General features: G+C 45.7%; 1 protein-coding gene across 1 annotated transcript; it reads left to right on the top strand.

The window, feature by feature from the left end:
* VAMP5 (vesicle associated membrane protein 5) lies at positions 1–24,390 on the top strand. Its single transcript, XM_068272387.1, has 3 exons — positions 1–160; positions 19,244–19,381; positions 23,771–24,390. The coding sequence occupies exons 1-3, from the start codon at positions 158–160 to the stop codon at positions 23,912–23,914; spliced, it is 285 nt and encodes a 94-aa protein (XP_068128488.1). The 5' UTR covers positions 1–157; the 3' UTR covers positions 23,915–24,390.
* Positions 24,391–24,924: the final 534 nt, after the last annotated feature.

The raw sequence follows: 24,924 nt of genomic DNA, 5'->3' as shown, positions 1-24,924 counted from the left end.
GCGGCAGCTGGGGATTACAGGAACAGCTCCGTACAAGAAAGTGACAGAGAAGGGGTAAAACTCAGCCGACAACAATGTAACTTCTGTATACATTACAGCTCCTCATCTCACTTGTCACACGGACCTCTGCCGTGGCCGGACTGGGATCAGTGGCATTATGGTAAGTGACAGCAGCCTGCAGTCCGCGGATCAGAATTATCTATCATTACTTTCACTTTGCTATACCCAGAAGGCTGCAGGGGGCACAAGGCAGAAAGCTGCAGCAGGCTAGAGATATGGAAGCAGGAGCAGAACATATGGATCTGCACTGAGTTGTTACATTTTCCCATTGGATTTTAAACTCTGCTGTACACAGAAGTGCCCTGCCTCAGATTCCTGGAACTCTGTGCTATGCTAAAGCTACATACACGCATGCGATTACCGTCTGCTAAAACAACCGATTACGACTGTTTCAGTTGATGATCGTTATGTGTGTACAGTGGCTGCCAATCAATCTTGCTCGGGAATTGTTAAGGATCCATCCTGTCAGATCCTTAAAGAGAATCTGTATTGTTAAAATCGCACAAAAGTTAACATACCAGTGCGTTAGGGGACATCTCCTATTACCCTCTGTCACAATTTCGCCGCTCCCCGCCGCATTAAAAGTGGTTAAAAACAGTTTTAAAAAGTTTGTTTGTAAACAAACAAAATGGCCACCAAAACAGGAAGTAGGTTGATGTACACATAGAAAATACATCCATACACAAGCAGGCTGTATACAGCCTTCCTTTTTAATCTCAAGAGATCATTTGTGTGTTTCTTTCCCCCTGCAGCTATCTTCCACTGAAGTGTCAGGCTGTTTCTTCCTGCAGAGTGCAGACAGCTCTGCCTGTATGTAATTCTTCAGTATGTGAAAGCCCAGCCAGCTCAGAGGAGGATTTATCCAGCTTGTAAAAGATAATAGAGCAGAGAGAAGCTGCACTAATCTAAATAACACACAGGCAGTGTGCAGAGAGGGGCCTGGAGGGGGGAGATGCATCACAGAACCACAACACTGAAGAACTTGGCAGCCTTCCAGACACAGGCTGACAAGTCTGACAAGAGAGAGATAAGTTGATTTATTACAGAGATGGTGATAGTAGAATGTGCTGCAGTAAGCCAGAGCACATTAGAATAGATTTTGGAACTTGTAGGATGGAAGAAAACCAGATTAAATTTTTGGTACGGAGTCTCTTTAACCACTTGAGGACCCACCCTTTACCCCCCCTTAACGACCAGCGCTGTTGTTGCTGATCTGTGCTGGGTGGGCTCTCCAGCCCCCAGCACAGATCAGCGTGCAGGCAGAGCGACCAGATCGCCCCCCTTTTTTCCCCACTAGGGGGATGATGTGCTGGGGGGGTCTGATCGCTCCTGCCTGCGGGTGTTGCGGGGGGGGGGGGGGCACCTCAAAGCCCCCCTCCGCGGCGAAATCCTCCCCCTCCCTCTCCTACCTGGCCCCCCTGGTGTTCCGGGCTGCACAGGACGCTATCCGTCCTGTGCAGCCAGTGACGGGACGTCCCCTGTCACATGGCGGCGATCCCCGGCCGCTGATTGGCCGGGAATCGCCGATCTGCCTTACGGCGCTGCTGCGCAGCAGCGCCGTACAAATGTAAACAAAGCGGATTATTTCCACTTGTGTTTACATTTAGCCTGCGAGCCGCCATCGGCGGCCCGCAGGCTATTCACGGAGCCCCCCGCCGTGAATTGACAGGAAGCAGCCGCTCGCACGAGCGGCTACTTCCTGATTAATCAGCCTGCAGCTGGTGACGCAATACTGCGTCGCTGGTCCTGCAGCTGCCACTTTGCCGACGCGCGTTATGAGTGCGCGGTCGGCAAGTGGTTAATGACCACCGATGCCCAAAAATGATCGCTAGCAATGCTATTTTCAACTGCTTTAAGCCGTTCTGTATTTGCCACTTGTTGTCCCTCTGCCCTCCCTGCAAAGCAGCAGAACAAATCGCTAGCCTCAAGGCTAGGGATGTGTCTGTACAACATCGTTCCCCCACGATGTCATCTGAGGGATCATTTCCCAATCCCAGATGGGCGACAATTCTTTCAAGTTTATCACTTCTATAGCACTGAAACGCTATCACTGGGAAATCGCCTGAAAATGGTGCAGGCGACTCGTTTGCATCTTTGGGCGATTTTCGGCGATTACCGCAAATCGCCCAAGTAAGAATGGGCCCATAGGGTTTAATTACACTAGCGCTTTCAAAAGCGCTAGCGTTTGAGCGTTTTGCCGAAATCGCCGGCAAAACGCTCAAGTGTGAATGGGCCCTGAGGGCTTGTTTCCATTACAGTGCAGAGCCCCGTGTCTCTCCGCGGCGCATCACTCCCAGCACGGGGGCAGGGCTTGCGATCCCATTCATTACCGAATGGGATTGTGGGCTAATGCACCCTGAAATGCAGCAAACCATGCGCAGACATTCAGCAGTGAATCGCCGCACATGAATGGAAACGGCAGACAGTGCAGGCTATGTGCGTTTCCATAAGATCACATGAAAGCACGCTATAGGGAAACGAGCCCTTTGGCTGGATCCACACTTGTCTATCACTTTTCTGCATCAGTTTTTCTGCATGAGTTGTCCGACAGTGCTGCATTACTGTTCATTGTTTTTCTGCATTTGAAAAACGCATTCAAGTATGAACTAGCCATTGATTAGTTTTCCTTGGCACAGAAAAACTGACGAGTGTGGACAGGCCCTTAACCCACTGCCCATACAATTCTATGGGGTTGGTCACAGTATTGAGTTGTAACTTATTACGTTATTCTAACTCATAAATTCAAACTCCGGCCCGCGGGCCAGATCTGGCCCTCAGAGCCATTCAATTTGGCCCTCAAATAATTTCCCCACGTTGCATTATGTTTGGCCCACTCTAGACCACCAAGGAAACAATATTGGAGCTGAAGCCCTAGAATATCAGGGAAGACATGAGGGGGGAAGAAAGCACTAAACACCAGGGAACTGTATAGGGGAGGGAGAAGGCCATTAAACACCAGGGTACTATGTAGAGGAGGGGGGGAAGGGGCATTAAACACCTGGGAACTTTATAAGGGAAGAGGGGACCACTAGACATTGAGGTTGGCCTGTGACTTGGTCCCAGTGTACAATTTCAGCCCACTTTGCATTTGAGTTTGACACCCCTGTTCTAACTCATTGAATGCAGGCTTTGTATGAAAGTTTTTGGCCAGTCTTCATTGCAGTTCTCTCTCATTATAATGCATGTGTTATGCAACTGACCATTGTGAACCCAGCCTCAGGGTCTGTTTGCAAACTGTTTCAGTTTCATGCTGCTTAGTTTGTAATCTCTACTGTGACCAGTGAACAGGTAATTGCTAAATTGAGAACCAAGACCACTGCAGTGTCAAATAGATGTATGCAGGGAAGAGAACAGTTTGTTAATGATTACAGCCCATGTATAGGTGATCATTAGCAGCATAGCAACCAATGGAGAGCTAAAGCAATTCCATTTTTTTACTTCCTGACATCAGTCAGGAAGTGAACTGTTTGTCCCGGAAAATAATAAATACAATGCATTTATTCTTTTAAACGCGAACTCAATCGCTGGATAAAAAAAACTATTTGTCTGCATTTCGCGTTTTTTCCTATACCTTGCATTGCTGCAAAATCGCCCCGAAAATGGTACATGCAGTGGTTTGGTGAACTGAAAGCAGACAAAACGCGCTGATATGAACTATACCATAAGGATTTATTGCACAAGGTATTTTAGGGCCTTTTTTCAAAATCGCTGGCGCTCAATATAAGCGCAAAATGCCCTAGGTGTGAACAAGCCCTTAGTGGATTCTTTTGGATTGCCGTCATATTGTGTACATGTTGTTAAAATGGAAGAGAGATTGTCACATCTGTGGTCAGCATTAGAGCTAGTGTACACAGCCATTTCACATCAGTAAGCAGTCAAACTAAATTCAGTGTACATTAGCTCTTAAAGTGTTTCTACAGTCACAGAAATTGCACTTCTTGCCATGTGGCGAGGCTGAAATGCAAAAGCCTGTTATTATAGTAAATTGTCTTATTATATCCTTAAGCCTCATCTACACGCGTAGATGAGGCGGCGATGTGGCTTATCAATCGAGCCGCTAATGCGGCTCGATTGATAAGATCCGACAGGACGGATCTCCCCACCACCGATTCCCTGCTCGTTCCCCACGAGGGGACAATGGCAGGGAATCGAGTGGAAGATAAGCGGCGCGGGGACGAGCGGGTATCGAATCCGGCGCACGCACGGGCGAGCGGGGACGCGGAAGAGGCGATCCGGCGGCTAATTGAGCCGCAGGATCGCCCCCTCGTCTACGCGTGTAGATGAGGCTTAAAATTGCTGTTTGTGTGCCAGTCTACTCTTGTCTGAAGCATCTTTTTGCCTTTGCTCCTTTAGAAAGGTCCCGGTTGCCGTGGGTGATGAATTTGTTGGGGGAGGGGGGGCAGGCAGGGTACCTTTGCCACTGGGCCCCATTGGTGCTTAAACTGGCCCTGCAACTAGCGATGGTCCATGCTACTTGTTCCAAGTTCAAACAGGATTATGCAATTTCTGTATGTATTTAGCGTGAAAACAGACCAATGCCATTTCACTTCACCAGTATTCAATTCTTCCATTTTCAAGTTGCTTCCTATTGACCATCCCTTCTACCAGCTGCTATTTCCCTGAGCAGGAACAGCTTCAGTAGACTGGGATACCACTCACACATCTGACAGTCACAAAGTGTGATCAGAAATAATGGTATTGAGCAAACATCTTCTACAGATGAAACTTGAAAATTAGAATTTCTTGCAAAGTCTATGTATTTCAGTAATTCAATTTAAAGAGACTCTGAAGTGATCAAAAATAACTCTTTTTATTTCATAACCCTCTTCAGCAGTATCAGCCAAGATGATTCGCAGCATTCCCGTGGCTGCCTGAGGTATTTATCACCCCCCAAATCCCGGGGCAAAATCCTACGACTTTCAAAGTCGCAGATTTTGCTTCCCGGGGAAGGCAGAGCTTTGGGATGTAGCTCTGCCTCCAGTCCATTCAATCACCGCTGATTGCCACCTCTCCCCACCCCTCTCAGTGAAAGAAGACTGAGAGGGGTGGGGAGAGGTGGTGATTGAATGGACTGGAGGCAGAGCTACAGCCCAAAGCTCTGCCTCCTCCAGGAAGTAACAGAGTATTCTGCCTGGGGGGGAGGGGATCAAGACCTCGGAGATGCAGCGAATCATCTTGGCTGATACTGCTGAAGAGGATTATGAAGTAAAAAGAGGTATTGTTGATCGCTTCAGACTCTCTTTAAGGGCCTGTTCACACTAGGGGCATTTTTGACATGTTTTTAAGCACTGGCGATTTTCAAAATCACCCTGAAAGTGCCTGTGCAATGATTCTGTATGAGAAAGTTCACATCTGAGCGGTTCGTTTCCGATCCGCTCAGAAAAGCGGTGCATGGGCCATTTTTGAGGCAATTCCGCCTCAGTGGAAGCTATAGGAAAACGCAAAACGCTCACAAAATCGCTATGTGCATCGATTGCACTGTACAGGTAGTTTCCGACTTACGAACGACCCACCAATACGAATGGCTGGATTCTCTGTTTCCATGGGAACAAGCCAAAACATTTTTTCAAATTGGACTTGTAGTTTTTGAGAAAATTGATTTTGAAAAATTCAAAGAAAAAAATGACTTTTAAACTTGTATAAGCAGGTACAGAGGGCAGATGTGACACAAAGGGGGACACTGGAGGTACAGAGGGGCACAAAGGAGGTATAGGGGACAGAGATAGCACATTGTTCCGACTTAGGAACAGATTTAGGTTAAGTACGAACCTACAGTCCCTATCTCGTTCGTTAACCAGGGACTACCTGTATTTAGTCTATTCCGGATCAAAGAGTTCACTTCCAAAACGCAATCGTTCTGCAAAAGTGCTTAGAAAAGCACTGAACAAAAACGTCCAACGCACATAAATTGTAAAAAAAGAAAAAGTCCAAAAAACGGCCAACTCATACAGCCACGCAAACGGAACACAATGGGAACGAGGCCTAAAAGGTGAAACTATTATATGAAACCCTTTGCAGGTGTTTTGGATTAATTAGCTGATTAGAGTGTGACACTTTGAGCCTAGAATACTGACATTTGCACAATATTCTGATGGGCTGAGATTTTGAATTTTGGGTTTTCATAAGCTGTAAGCCTTAATCATCAAAATGATAACAAATAATGGCTTGAAATGTATTGCTTTGCATATAATGGGTCCATTTCATATATCAGTTTCACCTTTTAAGTTGAATTACTGAAATAAATTGACTTTTGCACGATATTCTAATTTTCACTTGTAATGTCTGTATAACAATTTAGATTAAAATAAAATTGCTGTTTAGTGCTACTGCAGGAGATTTGTGAGCCATTGTTTATATGATCAGTCCCAGGGAATAATTTTGTACTCATCAGGGGATTACCGTATTATATATTGGGGTGAATGTTATAAATTAACAAATGATGACTTATTTCTCCCATTCAAGTCTATAATGGACACCTTCCAACATGATCCGTTTTAACAAGTACTAAATTCTCTTGTGAACTTTTCACAAGAATAATTTAATTGCATCTTTCAAAATCCTCAAGGAATAGTCAAGTTAGTGAGAGCGCAGTGTTCTCCCCAGGCTCTTTTAGTTGGGTGCTGCACCCGGCGGGCATCAGCTCACTTCCTCCTCTGCTCTAAGCAGAGTTGAGCAGAGAAGCGCCGGCCCTGCATTCTCTCATCTCTCCCCACCCGGCTACCTTTTCATGCCACCCGGCTGGAAAAAAATTCTGGGGAGAACACTGGAGAGTACACAAGATACTCTATGATTGGTACAGATCTCCTTCACTCCTATTTTGTAAGGGCCTGATCTCTTTAGATTTATGCTTTAGGGGCTGCGGTGCCCCGGCCAGCCAGGTCCACTGTTGGTGGGGTTGTCCTGAGGTGCAGGGTTTCTCGGTGGAATGCTTCCGGCTTGCATCCTCTGTCTTGAGGGTTGGATGTATCTCTCGACCTATGGGAAGCCCTTTTCAACAAAGCTGATCCCCTTCTCCCTACATTTAGTAATAAGCTACTGGTTCATTTTTGTAATGCTGCCAAAGAGTGGAAGTCCCTCATCTTTGTCGGCTCCACTGACAAAATTAATTAATATTATTGGATGGAAAAAAATACATCTTCCCTTGCTGAGAAGAAGGATCACTTTGATTGACAATATTTGGTCGCCATGGACTGATGAGTTCTCCCCACCTTGAATTCAGTGTATCTAATGTTTTATGCTTACCTAGCAGTACAGGTGTGATTTCTGCTGCTCTCCCTGTATTTGTTTAGGTCCCATGTCTAATTACCTTGTGCTTCTCTCAATTGTAACACTGCTGAATGATCTCTTGGCTGATAAATCTGACTCACTATACTCTATTGTAGTTTTTTTTTAACTCTTCAATAAAGTTTTCATGTTGAAAAAAAATAATAATTTAATTGCTGCTCAATTTAATTGGGGCACTGTGCATTTAAAAAAGGTTAAAGAGACCCTGAGGTGGTTCTTAGGGGGGCAGATGGGACACAGAGGCATGTTCTCTGCCTCATGACATGTCTCTGTGTCCCCTCACCGCCACTCTCTGCCCCCCTCTGCCGCGCTATAACCCCCTGAGATTAGTGACAATATTTGGTGCTATCTCAGAGGTAAACACAGGGGAGAGGAATTCCCTGTTTAAAATGCCCACCAGGGGCTTTCCTGCAGGGTTTTCTGAGCTGCCATTGGTCAGCTCTCTTTCCCTGGCCATGCTCCCTGCCGCTTCCCTGCCTCCCTGTACGCTGTGAGAGACACAGTTTCTCCTTTCAGCGTTGTGACCCAGAGATCATGAAAGTGAAAGTGGGCCATTGCGGCCTACAGGAGTGGCGGTTTGGGAGGCTACCTGATCCACTCAGCCCCCCGGATCAGGTAGCCAACTTTTTCTATTTTTTAATTTATATGCCGAACTCGAGTTCTCACACATCCAAATATAGTCAGTTGAAACAATCATTCCAGTTGGTACCGGCCAACTGTCATTGGTAAAAATGTACAAAATGATCATTAAACCAACGACCAACAATCCAAGTCCTTCCAAAAGCCAGATCCAACCTGAAAGATTTTTTTAAATGATTGTCGTTAATAAAAGTGTGTGTGTGTGTGTGTGTGTGTGTGTGTGTGTGTGTGTGTGTGTACAGAGATTATTAAAGTGGACCTGAACTCTTGCACAGGACAGAAGGAAAACATATACTGTAGAAATGCACCCTGTATGTATTTAGAGAGTTTAGCCTTTTTCCCCCTCATCTGAGCACAATTTGTAATTTGATCCCTTAGCTGGGTCAGCTGATTGCCACGGCAGAGAGGTAATTGGTAAACACTAGATGTTAACAATGGCCTGATGCACACCAGAGGAGTTTTTCTGAGCGTTTTGAGTTTTTAAATCTGCTGCTAATGTTATCCTATGTGTCTGTGCACACTGGAGCAATGAGGTTTTGTAAAAAAACCCATAGCATTACATTGGGAAGAGCTTTTGAAATCTCTAAAAGCTCTTCCCAATGTAATGCTATGATTTTTTTTTACAAAACCTCATTGCTCCAGTGTGCACAGACACATAGGATAACATTAGCAGCAGATTTAAAAACTGAAAATGCTCAGAAAAACTCCTCTGGTGTGCACCAGGCCACAATGTCTCCCATGAAAGCAGGAAGTTGACATTGCAGATTTATTGCAGGATTTGTATCAGCTGTAACCAATAAATGTTTGTTTCTATAAAGGTTATTCTGCTGTTGCGTATATTTTAGAGCAGAGAGGAAGTTCTGAGTTCTTGTCCGCTTTAAAGAGAATCTGTATTGTTAAAATCGCTCAAAAGTAAACATACCAGTGCGTTAGGGGACATCTCCTATTACCCTCTGTCACAATTTCGCTGCTCCTCGCTGCATTAAAAGTGGTTAAAAACAGTTGTAAAAAGTTTGTTTATAAACAAGCAAAATGGCCACCAAAACAGGAAGTAGGTTGATGTACAGTATGTCCACACATAGAAAATACATTCATACACAAGCAGGCTGTATACAGCCTTCCTTTTGAATCTCAAGAGATCATTTGTGTGTTTCTTTTCCCCTGCAGCTATCTTCCACTGAAGTGTCAGGCTATTTCTTCCTGCAGAGTGCAGACAGCTCTGCCTGTATGTAATTCCTCAGTATGTGAAAGCCCAGCCAGCTCAGAGGAGGATTTATCCAGCTTGTAAAAGATAAGAGAGCAGAGAGAAGCTGCCCTAATCTAAATAATACACAGGCAGTGTGCAGAGAGGGGCCTGGAGGGGGGAGATGCATCACAGAACCACAACACTGAAGAACTTGGCATCCTTCCAGACACAGGCTGACAAGTCTGACAAGAGAGAGACAAGTTGATTTATTACAGAGATGGTGATAGTAGAACGTGCTGCAGTAAGCCAGAACACATTAGAATAGCTTTTGGAACTTGTAGGATGATAAAAAACAGGATGCAATTTTTGTTACGGAGTCTCTTTAAGGAGACAATTTTTTCTAACCCACAGCTCATGCGTAAAAACAGCTTTCAAATAGTATATTCTTTCTGCTTCATTTGCTTTTCAACAGCTGAACCGTTGGCCACTTTTAAATTTATGTTGCTTTATTGACCAGTCGCTATCTTAAAGGACAACCGAGGTGACATGTGATGTGATGAGATAGATCTGTGTATGTACAGAGCAGGGGAGGACTGGGACCTTTTGGCCTGGGGGGAAAACACAAATTAGAGGCCCGTTTCACGGCTTCCCCAGCCCAAAGCCATATCTTTCTTGTGATAACTCATATCATGGACGGTTTTGCGCACATTTTTGTGTTTGCGCGCAATCGCGATTTTTTGTGCACAAGCGTGAATTTTTGCGCAAAAACAATATAGTTTTCGCACTCTAAAACTCACGATTGCGCAAGAAAATTCACGATCGTGCGCAAACGTGAAAATGCGCACAAAAACGGCCGTGATATGAGTTATCACGGTTTAGTGAATCAAGTCCCATACATCAAGCAGTTACATAAAAAAAAAAAATACACGTAGAAGACTACAATCTTTGTGGAAAAAAAAAATGCATGGGCTCCCTCGCCATCTCTCCAGCCAATCTGTTCTCTTGTTATTGTTGCCGGTAATCTGGCCATTCACTTTCAGGCAAGCTCTTCTGCACATGCACAGCGGCGAGCACACTTCTGTTGCAGCAGAAAGCATTCCGTGCCGGCGCAGGTGTACATCACTGCACAGAAAAGCATGGCTGGCAGTGACTGCCCAGATTGCTGGCAGGGATAACGAGAGAATGGAGCGGCCGGGGAGACCACGAACAAGCCCATGCACTTTATAGGGTTGGAGGAAGCCTCAGGTTACGTATAAAACACCACTAATTAACATATCACTCATTTACTGCTACTACCTACCTGGCCACCCAGGGCATCTATCGAAAAAAAGAGCACAGAGAAATTTGGGTACCCAGTAATGCCAATAGTAAAATATCGGTATTTAATAGCATCATTTTGCCATTAAAGTGTAAAATATTGAAGTTAAATACCGATATTTTACTATAGCCAAAGATGCCCATACACAGTACAAAAATCTGTATATTCGATCTAACGGATAAGTCAAACAAAAGGATCTATTCAAAACGGATCTATTTGAAAATAAGTAAAAAAATTCTACCATGTGTGGGCACCATAAACCTAATCTCACACAGAACCCTCCCCCTGACGCCAAACCCTAACCACCCCTCCACAAACTACCTACCTGATGCCTAACCCTAAGACAAAATTCCTACCTGATTCCTAACCCCAACCCCCTGCTGCTGCACAAACTACCTACATCAGTGTTCTCCCCAGAAATCCCCCCCACACACACACACTATGTAGCTGATGCCTATCCCCCTTTCTCCGCACAGTCTGTCTGTCTGTGTCTGATGCCGAATCTTAAACAACCCTCCCCCCCACACACACACACACAAAATGCCTACCTGATGCCTATTGCCTGACCCCCCTGCTGCCCACCCATACAAACTACTGGTTTGACACGTTGACACGGAACACCCCCACACACACTCCAACTACCAGCTTAAGGGCTAACTGTCTGCCTCCCCCCTCCCCTGCCGCCGATCACATCACAAGAAAAAAAAAGTTCTCTCAGGCCAGGGTCAGAATTGCATTATGTGGGGGTGATTAATTATCACAAATAAACTAAGAGGGCACTGGGCAGAGAATTGACAGCAACTCAGCAAGCAACAAAGTGAGTGACAGTCAACAGCAAGTACAAAAACAACATTTATAGAAACCTCCTCTGACGACCTGGACCCGACCTCCTCTCCTGTCTCCTCCACAGCTTAGCTGTTAGCTAGGTGGCGTCTCCCTCTCCCAGCCAGCCAGGACTACGATCCCTCCGACTCCTCCAGCCAGCCCAGCAGAAGGCTCACTCTGACAGGCAGGTACACATGTTGCCTCAGCAGAAGAGTGAGCTGAGCGGCAATGGCTCCAGGCGGGGGGCGGAGTCAAGACACAGCATGCTGACTGCAGTGCACGCAGCCACGCACCAGGGCACGCCACAGCCGTCTCAGCCCCTGATTGGTTAATTTAATTAGAAGGAGAGGATGGAGGCATACGGGCCGGCGGAGCACGTGCATCTTCTATCATCAGCCTCCGGCCGGCCCATACAATAAGTCTGTCTGATACAGGGGGCGGGGCGGGCTTAGTGGCTTTTGAAGTGAGTGGCTGCAGCAAACATCGCGCGAGGCTGCGCACGCATAGTTGCATCACGGACCTGCGGTCTGCACACCTGTCCTGCCCACACACACCGGCCCTAATTACTTAGGATTCAGGCGGCCCGGGGGGCAATTGCCCCCCGTCCCCCCGGGTCAGTCCGCGCCTGGTACAGAGTCCAGCACACAAATAACTATGCTGTGTTCCTTTTTTTTTCTTTCTCTGCCTGAAAGGGTTAAACATCAGGTATGCAAGTAACAGTTTCTGTCCGGGTCGGGACCGGGTCAGACTATAGCATAACCCTCACTGATAAGTAATTACAGCCATAAAACACTTTTCTGTCAGTAAATGGCTTTTGAGAACAGAAGGGTCAATAATTCATAGATTTAAGCTCTAGCATACTTCAATGAAGGTGTCATTGAGCAGAGACAATGAAACAGTAAAAACCTAAAAACTAGATTTAAATATAAAATAAAACTGTGGGATATCTAAAAAAGTAATTTTTAGGAGAAGGTGCATAGATACAATTGTTTTTCTCTTCAGTTAATTTTCACCATTGTTGCTCAGTTATTGTGAATAACCGTTGCAGTGAATGACCGTTGCTGTATGTGCGTACGCACTTTTTAGTTGTGCGACCATCTCTCTTGTGTAGCAGATGTGGTTTGAACAAAAGTCTTGCAAACATGGAAACTGATCTCCAGAGAGTTGAGTCACATCACTGAGTAATTACATATTGCTTGTGTAGCCCTGTTAATGTCAGAGCTCAGCGTTACACTGAGGACTAGGGCATGTTTTGGCCTTCACACCAAAAGAATATCAGATGGCACTCACTACCAGTTTATAGTCTGATCTGTGGCCTGAGTCTGAGTTCATCAGAAACATCCAATTGTGTACAAAAAGAAAAGAAATGGTGATTCATGTCAATTTACCAGCATTACTGGATAGTACCGTAGCTAGTACTGGATTGAAGTGAATGTAGTTAAACAAAAACAGTTTTCACCGCATTTTAATGCAGAGTGTGTTCTGGGCAGAGATGGATTCAGATGTAATCGGGCTCGAGGCAAGGTAATAGATTTGGAGCCCCCTTGTGGTCCTTGTAGGTAAGCTAAAGTGGAGGGAGGCCAAAGAAGGTGGCAGGTGGATCCCCTGACACCCACTAGGCCCCAGGCGCTTGCTTAGGTTGCCTGGTGGCTAATCCTGCTCTGGGCAATATGCAATTTACCAACATGAGACGGAACGTTGCCCATGGAAACAGCATTACTCAATATCTCAAAAATAACACATTTTTCAGGAGCCAATGACAGCGGCTCCTGACCGAGTTACGGGGCTCAGCTGAGCTTCCAGTCGGCAGGGACCTGCCATTGCGTCCTTTGCTCAGGATCAGGCAACATTAAGACTACGCCGCATCAGCCTTAAAGGGAAGGTCCAAGCAAAAAAAAAAAAAAAATGAGTTTCATTTACCTGGGGCTTCTACCAGCCCCAGGTAGCCATCCTGTGCCCTCGTAGTCACTCACTGCTGCTCCAGTCCCCCGCTGGCAGCTTTCTGACTTCGGAGGTCAGGGCCGAATTGCGTAAATTTTTACACATTCCCGCTAGTGCAGAAACATTAACACATACATTTTTACGCGTTAGTGGTGCGTTAGTGGTGCAACGCGTAAATTTTTGTTCCTGCACTAGCTGGAATGCGTAAAAATGTATGCAATGTGGCCCTGACCTCTGAGGTCAGAAAGCTGCCAGCGGGGGACTGGAGCAGCAGTGAGTGACTACGAGGGCACAGGATGGCTACATGGGGCTGATAGAAGCCCCAGGTAAGTAAAACTCATTTTTTTTTTTTGCTTGGACCTTCCCTTTAAGCAACCACAAGTGTTGCATAGTTTGAACTACACGCGGTCCCGAACCGGTTAGGGCCCGTTTCCACTAGCGCGGAAACTGGGCTGAATCCGCAGAGTTTTCCCACAGGCAAATCGCACGGATTAAACTCTGCCATAGGAAGTAATAGCGCCGCCGGCCGAATCGCTTGCGCTAGCTGGCATTTCCATCCGAAGTTGTGTGGGAGGCTGCGAATCCCGTAGGCATGCATGGCATGGCTGATGGGATCCTTCTGCGTACCCGCAGACCCGGAAGTGCCGCCGCGCATCTCGCAGATGCGTGCGGCACAAGTGGGAACGGGCCCTCAAAGATGGTGGTACCCTGCGGGTGCAATATGGTCAAAGCTTTTTTTTTTTTGTATCATTTGGTTCTCCTTTTCCATTAGGAATCACAAACTTCACAGAAAAAACAAACACTTGGTCTTCTGTGTTTTTTGCTGTGTGGTTTTCTGTGCACTTGCAAGCCGCAATCAATGTCATTAGAAGAACTGAAAGCACAAATTGCACTGGAATGTAGCATCCAGCGTACTTGCGCATGAGTGTGAATCAGATTGCGCTAATAGAAATAACAATGTGATTTATAATTTTACATGGGTGTTCTTGTGATAGGGAAATGAATGTGGGTCAGGAAACCGGCTCAAAGCAAAGCGTGCTCTGTGGGGAGGTAGCCTGAGGAAAACCTGCAGAAACCGTTGTACAATCCACTTACAACATTCTAACCACATATGGGGCCATAATGATTGCAGCAAACAGAGACAGTCATCAAGAGCAGGGCTGTAAAATCCTCATGTGAACATTATCATGTTATGGAAAACAAAAGTTTTCCTTCTTAAAACAGAAGGTATTTGTAATTATTCGGGTTGGAGTGAGCTCTGAGATGTCTCTCAGTGCATCAGAGCTGAACAGGCAAATCATTCATTGTTATCCCTGTTAGCTATATACACCTCCAAATCTGCTGGTCAGCTTGTTAATTGTACAGAGCCACAATAATCCAACATGCATAAAGCCTGTTTCTTATTGATTGATCCTCATCAGTGCATGGCATGGATTAATGTGGCTCTATGGGGTAGGACTTGAAACACCCAGAGTTACAGACTATCCAGCAAGCTCTCCTAGGAGTGTGTAAGGGGCTACTATGAGCATCAACCAATCTGAAACAGTCTGTATGCATGTTGGATTGGATTGGCTCTGTACAGTTAACAAGCTGACACATCATTGCATTCCAGCGGTTCTGGAGGTGAGGTTAGCTTGCAGGGACAGCAAAGGATAATTTGCATATTTAGCAGTGATGCATTGTGGGAGACATCATATTCTCACTCCAACCTGAATTATTGCAAAGACCTTCTGTTTTAAAGGATACCCGAGGTGACATGTGACATGAAGAGATAGACATGGGTATGTACAGTGCCTAGCTCACAAATAACTATGCTGTGTTCCTTTTTTTCTTTCTCTGCCTGAAAGAGATAAATATCAGGTATGTAAATGGCTGACTCAGTCCTGACTCAGACAGGAAGTGCCTACAGTCTGACCCTCACTGATAAGAAATTCCCCTTTTTTTCTCGTTCTTGCTCTCAGAAGCCATTTTCTGCTAGGAAAATGTTTTATAGTTGGAATTTCTTGTCAGTGAGGGTCACACTGTAGTCACTTCCTGTCTGAGTCAGGACTGAGTCAGCCACTTACATACCTGGTATTTAACTTTTTCAGACAGAGAATGAAAAAAAGGAACTCAGCAAAGTTATTTGTGTGCTAGGCACTGTACATACACATGTCTATCTCATCATGACACATGTCGCTTCGGGTATCCTTTAAGAAGGCAAACTTTTGTTTTCCATATCATTTTAGTAAGAGGGCTTTTTGGTCCATTGTAGCCCCTTAATCACTCCTAGGAGTTCTGGTTCACCATGAGCTTGCTGGGTAATCCATAACATTGTGTCCAGTTGTACCAAACCTGCATAGATCATGTCACAAGTAAATTGTGCTGCTTTCCCAATGACTTTGCCACCTAGCGCCCATTCAGTGAATAACTGTGGTCAATTAGCAACAGAAAATGCCACAAGAAAAGGAAGTGGTCAATTGCATGTCCTATTTCTTTGCGGTGATTTTTATACATCTCTTGCTGGCTATGGGAACTGTGTTGTATGCTGTTCCTGTTTTAACCTACCTGGCGGTTTATTTATTTTGCCAGGGAGGCTGCAATGTGTTTTTTTTTAAATTAAAAAAAAAATATTTCATGCAGCCAACTGAAAGTTGGCTGCATGAAAGCCCACTAGAGGGCGCTCCGGAAGCGTACTTTCGATCGCCTCCGGCAATCGAAAGTAACAAGATAGGCCGCAATGAGCGGCCTATCTTGTTTCGCTTTCCTCGTCGCCATGGCGACGAGCGGAGTGACGTCATGGACGTCAGTCGACGTCCTGACGTCAGAGCCGCCCGATCCAGCCCCTAGCGCCGGCCGGAACTGTTTGTTCCGGCTGCGCTGGGCTCGGGCGGCTGGGGGGACCCTCTTTCGCCGCTGCACGCGGCGGAGCGGCGGCGATCGGGCAGCACACGCGGCTGGCAAAGTGCCAGCTGCATGTGCTGCTTTTTTCAGAAACAAAATCGGCCCAGCAGGGCCTGAGCGGCGACCTCCGGCGGCATACCCCGAGCTCAGCTCGGGATTACCGCCAAGGAGGTTAATAAGGAGCAACATATGACAGTCTCAATAAAGGTTGTCCGCTTTTTGCTGCTGTTTTTACTTTGAGAGTCCTTGTGAGAGGCGCTATTGGGGAGATGATTGTAACCTGGAAAAATGCTCTCCTATACTCTCTGAGGCCTAGTGCACACCAGAGCGGTTCGGCTGCTGTTTGCGATCCGCTTGCGGGTGCGAATCCGCTAGGGTAATGTATTTCAATTGGCTGATGCACACCAGAGCGGGAGGCGTTTTGCAGAAACGCATACTCCCGGGCTGCTGCAGATTTTGGATTGTGGATGCGTTTCTGCCTCAATGTTAAGTATAGGAAAACCGCAAACCGCTCTGAAAAACGGCACTAGTGGTTTGGCAGGCGTTTTTTGTTACAGTAGCTGTTCAGTAACAGCTTTACTGTAACAATACATGAAATCTACTACACCAAAAACGCTTCACAAAACCGCAAAATGCTAGCTGAAACGCTACAGAAAAAGAAGAAAAAGCGTTTCAAAATCTGTTAGCATTTTGCGGATCTGCTAGCGGTTTTTGGTGTGCACCAGGCCTTATAGAGGATAATTTGTATTAGATTATGTGTGTCACACAGCTGCAGGAGGTACAAAGGTGCTGCAGGAAGGAAACGTGTTTTGTGTGAGGAAAGAGGGGCTGCAAGGGTCAGCTTCCTTTTTGCTTAGTCATATATCTTCATGCAATATATATATATATAAATAGTATACAAAAGACTCCAACAGTGCTGCACTATAATAATACAATCTTAATAAGACAAGTAGTACTAAAAGAAAATGACTGTATAGTAAACACCAGTCATTGGCTCAGAGAACATAGAGAAATAAGGCTTTTGTTACACAGATAGTGGAGCAGTGATTTCCCCACTGAGAAACCATCACATGGCTGCCTGGAACCTGAAGAGACAAAAAGGGGCAGTTTGGTTATAGATGGCAGCACTGTGGCGTAGTGGTTAGCGCTCTCGCCTTGCAACGCTGGGTCACCGGTTCAAATCACAGCCATGTCAAGATCTGCAAGGAGTTTGTATGTTCTCCCTGTGTGTGTGTGTGTGTGTGTGTGTGTGTGTGTGTGTGTGTGTGTGTGTGTGTGGGGGCGGGGGGGGGGGGTTCCTCCTCCAGACACTCTGGTTTCCCCCCACATCCCAAAAACATACAGCTAAGTTAATTGGCTTCCCCCTAAAATTGGCCCTAGACCTATGACTATGGTAAGGATTAGATTGTGAGCCCCTCTGAGGGTCAGTTAAGTGACCAGACAATATACTCTGTACAGCACTGCGTAATATGTCAGCGCTATGTAAATACTGCAAAATAAATAAAATAAATGTATGATGAAGCTCATGCAGCGTACATGTAATAAAGGCGCCTGGAAAAAAAGCTGCAGGGGATTGCCTCTAGAAGAATATCTGTAAAATTACCGATATTCTACTACTTAATTCCAGTAGTAAAATATCAGTAATCTTTCCTATGACCTAATCTAATCCTACTCCTGCATGGAACCCTCCCTCTACTGATGCTTAACCTTTAACTCTCCATTTACTGAGGCCTAACCGCCTGGTAGGGCTTAATGCCTGGTACACACCATGCAATTTCCCATCAGAAACGGGTTGAGTCGATTATTTCCGACATGTCCGATCTGATTTCTGATGGTTTTTCTGATAGATTTTTCTATCATTTCTATACAAAATCGATCAGAAAAACGATTGGTAATCTGATCGGACCTGTCAGAAATAATCATTTTAAGCTATCTGACTTGAAATTGCATGGTGTGTACCAGCGTGACCAAGCGTCATTTAGACGCGAAACGGCCGTCGCTCTCCCACCTAGTGCCTGACACCCACCTCCCTACTGCACAACCTGCTCTACGCCGGGGGACACGTAAGCTACACCCAGCGTTCATTCCACAATTATGTCTGATTGAATAATGTCATATCAAGAAAAGTTTGTACTCAAAATGTGAATTGCCACTATCTTTTGCAAATACAAATTGTTTTTCAAGACGGAAGGTGCACGGACATTTTGCTTTTCCCCTTTTTTCCGATAACAATTGTCAGTTTCTGTATATGTTCTTGTGCGGAGCACACGTCTGAAGGCATATTCTGTTACAAACTGTGGATGTTGCAGGACTGCATAAAGGGATTCACCTGTGTATACCATTTAGCTCACAAAACAATTTTGTGGGAAGTGCCACACCACACACCCCTTTTTGACTTTATACAAGATAACACATAAACCCCCTTGGTAGTGTCTAACCCTTAACCTCGCCCTCGCCATAAAGCCGTGATTAGCGGCTATGATCAGACTTTTTTCTTTTCAGTCAGTGCTATATACCGTATTTTTCGGACTATAAGACACCCCTGGCTATAAGACGCACCTAGGTTTGGAGGACAAAAAAACAGGAGAAAAAAATATATATTAAACCTGGTGCATCCATGGTGAAGGGGCATCTTGTGGATTATGCCCGCTTTGTACCTCATACCCCCTTGTGTCTCCACTTGTCCACCTCTGTCCCCCCTGTGTCCTCCTCTATGCCCTTTTGTGTCATCCTCTATGCCCCTTTGTGTCCCCCTATGTCCTCCTCTGCATGGGCACAGTACAGGGAGTCCCCAACATTGCGGCTAGTTGGAGGTTTGCATTGGCAGGCATTCACAAGTCAGGAACTTCCTGCATTTGGTCTATAAGATGCAGTGACTTTTTCCCCCCACTTTTGGGGGAGAAAAAAATCAGTCTTATAGTCCAAAAAAAATAGTAAATACATTTATAATATGGTAGGACATTAGACTATGACTATGATAGGGATTAGATTGTGAGCTCCTCTGAGGAGTCAATGACATGCAAAGTGCTGCAGAAGATGCCAGTGCTATATAAATACATAATAATAATAAGCCTGGATAATTTGTGTACAATGTTTTTCTATTTTAGGCGACCCGGAACTTGGAGGCGTGTCAGAAGGACACTCAGGAAATAACCCTGCTAATGAAGAATAACGTGGATAAGGTTTTTGAGAGAGAAGGAAAATTAGAAAATCTAGAAGTTCGCTCGGAAGAACTGAAGAGCATGGTGCGTTCATGAGAACATCCCCCTTCCCAGATGTATGGTAGTGTTGTAGAGAGAATGACATACATGGTGTTACACTAAAGCATTGGTAGTAGAAAGTAAAGCAGAAGTAAATCATCCAAGATGGATGGGCTGGAGAACATCTGGAGGCTCTCCAGATCTCCTCCTCTCTGCAGTATTTTGACAATCGCCCACCCTCGGTAATGGCAGAAATGGATCGGAAAGGGTTAATGCTTCTACTTGTTTATCACTGCACAGTTTTGCAATTTCAAAGAAGTTTTCACACCTTCATCTTCCTGCTGAGCCCCCCACCTCTTCCTGCTGAGCCCCCCACCTCTTCCTCCAGCCACCTGCGTTTCAGATGAAGACTGTGCTTGTTATTTCACAACTTCACTCTGCTCCCTAGTCTAATCACGCTCACTGTGAGCTTCTCCTCTTTACCAGGCTGTGCTTCCCTAGCTGCATAGAGACTCTTTTTTTGTTTTGTTTTCTATTAAAGTGAACCTCAGGGCTCGTTTCCACTGTTGCGGTGCGGAATCGCCTGGATTCCACCGCGGACGAAATAGCATGCGGATGCGTTTCTGCATGCGGTTTTCCCCGCTATTTCACATGCGATTTTGCATGGCTAAGAAGCAGGCGAATTTAACCATGTCACTGCCTGTGTAAATTTCCATAACATTACATGCGAATTCGCACGCGAAATTGCGGGGAAAACCGCATGACAAAGCCGCATGCGATTTCCCTGTTAAAAGCATTGCGGGCAATTCGGCCGCATTCCAGCCGCACGCGAAATCTGTCGGCTCTGCCGTGCAGATTTCCCCCGCACACCAAAACGCACCCGCACGACGCACAAGTGGAAGCAATCCCATCCACTTGTATTGCCTATGCGAATCCGCATGCGGTGCCCGCATGCAGATTCGCTATAGTGGAAACGAGCTGAAGTAAGGAAAAAAGTTTCACTTACCTGGGGCTTCCACCAGCCCCCTGCAGCCGCTTTGTGCCCGCGCCATCACTCAATGATCCTCTGGTTTCGTTTTAGAGCGACTGGCCAGGCGCTTCCCTGGCCCCACACGTCCTCATACACACTCCCGCCGCTGGGAGTGTCCAGCGCAGTGCAAGGTTTTTTAGTACTGCGCATGCGCAGGATACTCCCAGCGACAGGAGCGTGAACGAAGCTGCGCGGTGCCAGTGGCCATCAACTGACCAGTTGCTCTAAAATGAAACTGGGCACAGGGAGGCTGCAGGGGGCTGGTAGAAGCCCCAGGTAAGTTAAACTTTTTCCTTACTCTAGTTTAGGTTCACTTTAAATTCCCACTCCATAACACACTCTGAGGCCCCATTCACACCTAAAGACGCAAGCGTCTTGCGTTTTTGTGTGCTGTTTTTTTTTCCTCTCCCGGCGCTCCACTGCAAACTGCGTTTCTGTAAAAATTGCTTTTTTAGCGCTTTTTCAGAGCGGTTTTGTAATTCACTTCCTAACGCAAGTCAGGAAGTGAACTCTTTGACCCCAAAAATAATAAATAAAATGTATTTATTCTTAAACGCAATTGCAGCACAAAGCGATTTTGTGAGCGGTTTTCCTATACATTATAGCAAAAACGCCTCAAAAATAGTACAGGCACCACTTTGCTGAGCAGATCGGTACAGCTCAGCTGTGAACTCTCTCATAGGGAATCGATGCACAAGCGTTTGGGGGCGATTTTGAAAGTCGCCTGTGCTTGAAAAAAGGCGGAAAACGCCCCTAGTGTGAACGGGCCCTGATTCTCTCTCATAAAACACCAGCTCTTCTTGGGCCTGATACGGTAAACTTAGAAAAGTATAAATCCTTTTTCATCTCAGGATTTTTTTGGCTTCGGTTTACCTCATGATTCACTAAAAATAAAAACGCTCAGTGTAATTTGCCTTCTTTAAACAGAAGGTATTTGCGACAATTCAGCTTTAAGTTAGCAACTGTGGTTTCCCATGATGCATCACTCCTGAATATACAAATTATTAAAGAGCTAATGTTCATATTCAGGAGTGATGCATTATGGGAAACCACCGCTGTTCACTTAAAGCAATTGTCGCAAATACCTTTTGTTTAAAGAAGGCGAATTACACTGAGCATTGCTTTTCAGTAGGAGGGCTTTTCAGACTCTTTTAAAAGACAACTGTAATGAGAGGGATATGGAGGCTGCCATATTTATTTCCTTTTTTATCAATACTAGTTGCCTGGCTATCCTGCTGATCCTCTGCCTCTAATACTTTTAGCCATGGTCCCTGAACAAGCATGCAGCAGATCAGGTGCTTCTGACATTATTGTTATATCTGAGAAGATTAGCTGCATGCTTGTTTCCGGTGTCATTCAGACACTAAAGCTGGGTCTACACGGAGCGATGTGTCTTATCAATCGAGCCGCTGATGCGGCTCGATTGATAAGATCCGACAGGTCCGATCTCGCCGCAGCCGATTCCCTGCTCGTTCCCCACGAGCGGACAATGGCAGGGAATCGAGTGGAAGATAGGCGGCGCCGGCGGGGACGAGGGGGGATCGAATCCGACACACAGGGGCGAGAGGGGACGCGGCGGGTACATGCGGGAATGCGGCAGAGTTGATCCGGCGGCTAATCGAGCCGCCGGATCGCTCCGTGTAGATTAGGCTGAAGGCTCTGTTACCACTACCATGTGCGGCCAGTGGGAGCAGACAGTGTAGTGTCCGCTCCAATTGTCCGCCGTGGTCTGGCTGCAGCTCGTTGGGGATGCGCTCCCCAATAGGCTATATGGGGGAACACATCTGCCTGCCTGGAAATATTGCAGACTGCACAGAAGTGCGTCTCGCTTACTGCAAAGGATCCTGGATCCTGTCAAATTAGCAATGGGTGGAGAACAAAAAATGTTGGTTCTCCCTTCTAGTGGGAACAAAGCCTAATGCAGCTAAATAGATTACGGGTATTGTTCAAAAGGAAATGAACATGGCAGCCTTTATATTTTACTCACTACATTTCCAAATCAGATAGTCGATTGGCCACAAAGTCGCCCGATGTAGGGCCACCTTCAGCCAGAGCAGGGGTGCTTAACCGATCATTTTAAAGTGGACCCAAATTAAAAATACAAGATTTCAGAAATAAAATCTATTTTCTAAATTATAATAATAAATAGCAGCCTTTTTTCAGCTGCATGATGACAAATATAAAATATTTTACATTTATTGGAGGAACCCCTCCCTTCCTTTCAAATTGCCGGGACAAAATCCGGCAAACTGGTGGAGTAGATGGTGTCCGGCAATGGAGGAATTGCTAATGGCTGCCCCCAGTATAACCCTAGTTATGAAAAGAGAGGGATGAAAAGCATGCACTGAAATGCTCATAGGTTTGAAGGAGTGTTTATTTATCTTTGTATGTGTCAGAGTGGTACAACTAAATATTTTTAACCACTTTACCCCCGGCGGTACGAATTTCTCCGTCCCTTTTTTCCCTCCTAAAAAACCAGGGACGGAGAAATCCGTACCTTCCTCGCTCCCGTACCTTCCTCGCTAGAGAAATGCACCCTGTATGTATTTAGAGAGTTTAGCCTGACTCCCTCTCATCTGTGACTAATTACAAATTGTAATTTGACCATCTCTTTTTTTGTTACATGACTGCCACGGCAGAGATTGCAGATAAGCTCATTTGAAAGCACAGGCTGTTAACAATATGTCTGCTTCCATCAGTCAAGAAGTAGAAACAGTGCAGATTTATCTTAGGATTTCTATTAGCTGTAACCAAGAAATGTTTTTTGTTTGAGGTCCCTTTCACACCGAGGCGGTGCAGTGCCGTATTTTTACCGCACCACACCGGCGTGCAATGAAAGTCTATGGAGACTTTTATACTGGGATGTTACGGCGCGACGCGATGGAAGTGACATTTTTGCCGCGTCGGAAGTGACTTTTTTTGCCGCATCTCCAACGCAGGTCAAGAACTATGAAAGTCATGTTAGTCTATGGTGACGCATGCATTTGTAAAAATTCACAGACGTGGCGTCACGGCACGCATGTGCGGAAGCGTATTTTAACAATGTGCTTCCATGCACTTCCGCATACCTAAAGCAGGAAGTTGACAGTCACTTCCTGCTTGGACAGTAGCCAGACAGGGAACACCGCGCGTTCTCTGAAGGCCTGTTTTGGGCGGTGCGTGTGAAACCAGCCTCAAGGTTATTATGCTGTTGTGTATCTTTCAGAGCAGAGAGGACGTTCTGAGTTCAGGTCCGCTTTAATTGCAGTATGGCTCTTGCCTTTTTGATTAGTGCTCTGTCCCTGTTGCTGCAGTCTTCCTGTTTCCTGTACCTTTCTGTATTTTATAGTGGAAACAAGCCACAGTTTTATAAGGTATGTGAGGCTCCTTCTTGCTAATGATCCAAACACCCTCTTTATCTACAGGCCAGCAACTTCCAGAAGACGGCCCAGACTGTAGAGCGGAAGACGCGATGGGAGAAGTGGCGCTGGTACATTATTGGTGGAATAATAATTGTAGTGATTGTAGCCATCCTCATCATCATTGTGGCCACTCAGGTGGCTGCATAAGGAACTTCTCTGAGGCTGGTCACATCTCAACCATCCAGAGGTCAAAGCACTGAATTGTGATATGGAGTCGGCTGACTGCTGAGCAGGATTGTATATAAGCCAAAGTGCACAGAGCTCGTCTCCCAGCAGCCAATACACACAGACTATATGGCTGTCCATCTCTGTGTACAGAAAGACTTCTGCAAGCACTGCCAAGTCCAGTAATGTTATGTTATTGTCCTCCCTCCATCCTGAACATCATTATGTGCAAAACATGAAGCAAAGTTCAAGAAATGCAGTTACTAAGTGGTCACTCCGCATCCATGCCTCCCAATGTTTATGTCCTGTGTTTACTTCCTGCCAACAGCGCTGTCTACATTGAGCCCGCCCATGTTTGCATTGTGTTCCTTCCTCAGTGTAAAGGCTCTTATGCACACTTGACTTAAAGAGGAACGCCAGTGGAAAAAAATAATTAAAGTGCTTAATTTTTACATTAATTATGTATAAACGATTTAGTCAGTGTTTGCCCCGTGTAAAATATTTCCTCTCCTTTTTACATTCTGACATTTATCACATGGTGACATTTTTACTGCTGGCAGCTGATGTCAGTGGAAGGAGATTCTGCTTGTTTTTTTGGCAGTTGGAAACAGCTGTAAACAGCTGTTATTTCCCACAATGTAACAAGGTTCACAGACAGGAAACTGTCAGGACCATGGTTCTGACATCACATTGTGGGAGGGGTTTCACCACAATATCAGCCATAGAGAGCCCCCTGGTGATCAGTTTGTAAAAAGGAATAGATTTCTCATGGGAAAGGGGGTATCACCTACTGATGAGGATGAAGTTTGTTTCTTGGTTACGTTTTTTAAGTCAGCTGAGGCGGCCGATGATGACCGTCCCTTATATAGGCTAAAACTATCTGTCCCAGGAGAGGACGTCAGGGTGTGTGCTCCTAATCCATTGATAGCTTTGATGCAATGAATGTGTTTGCATGTCTGCACTATGCATGTTACAGGGCTAGAGTTAGGACA

This window comes from Hyperolius riggenbachi, chromosome 3 (assembly GCF_040937935.1).
Source record: "Hyperolius riggenbachi isolate aHypRig1 chromosome 3, aHypRig1.pri, whole genome shotgun sequence".
Classification (NCBI taxonomy): domain Eukaryota; kingdom Metazoa; phylum Chordata; class Amphibia; order Anura; family Hyperoliidae; genus Hyperolius; species Hyperolius riggenbachi.
The sequence above is the reverse complement of the archived record's forward strand: the minus strand, read 5'-3'. Positions and strand labels throughout refer to the sequence as shown.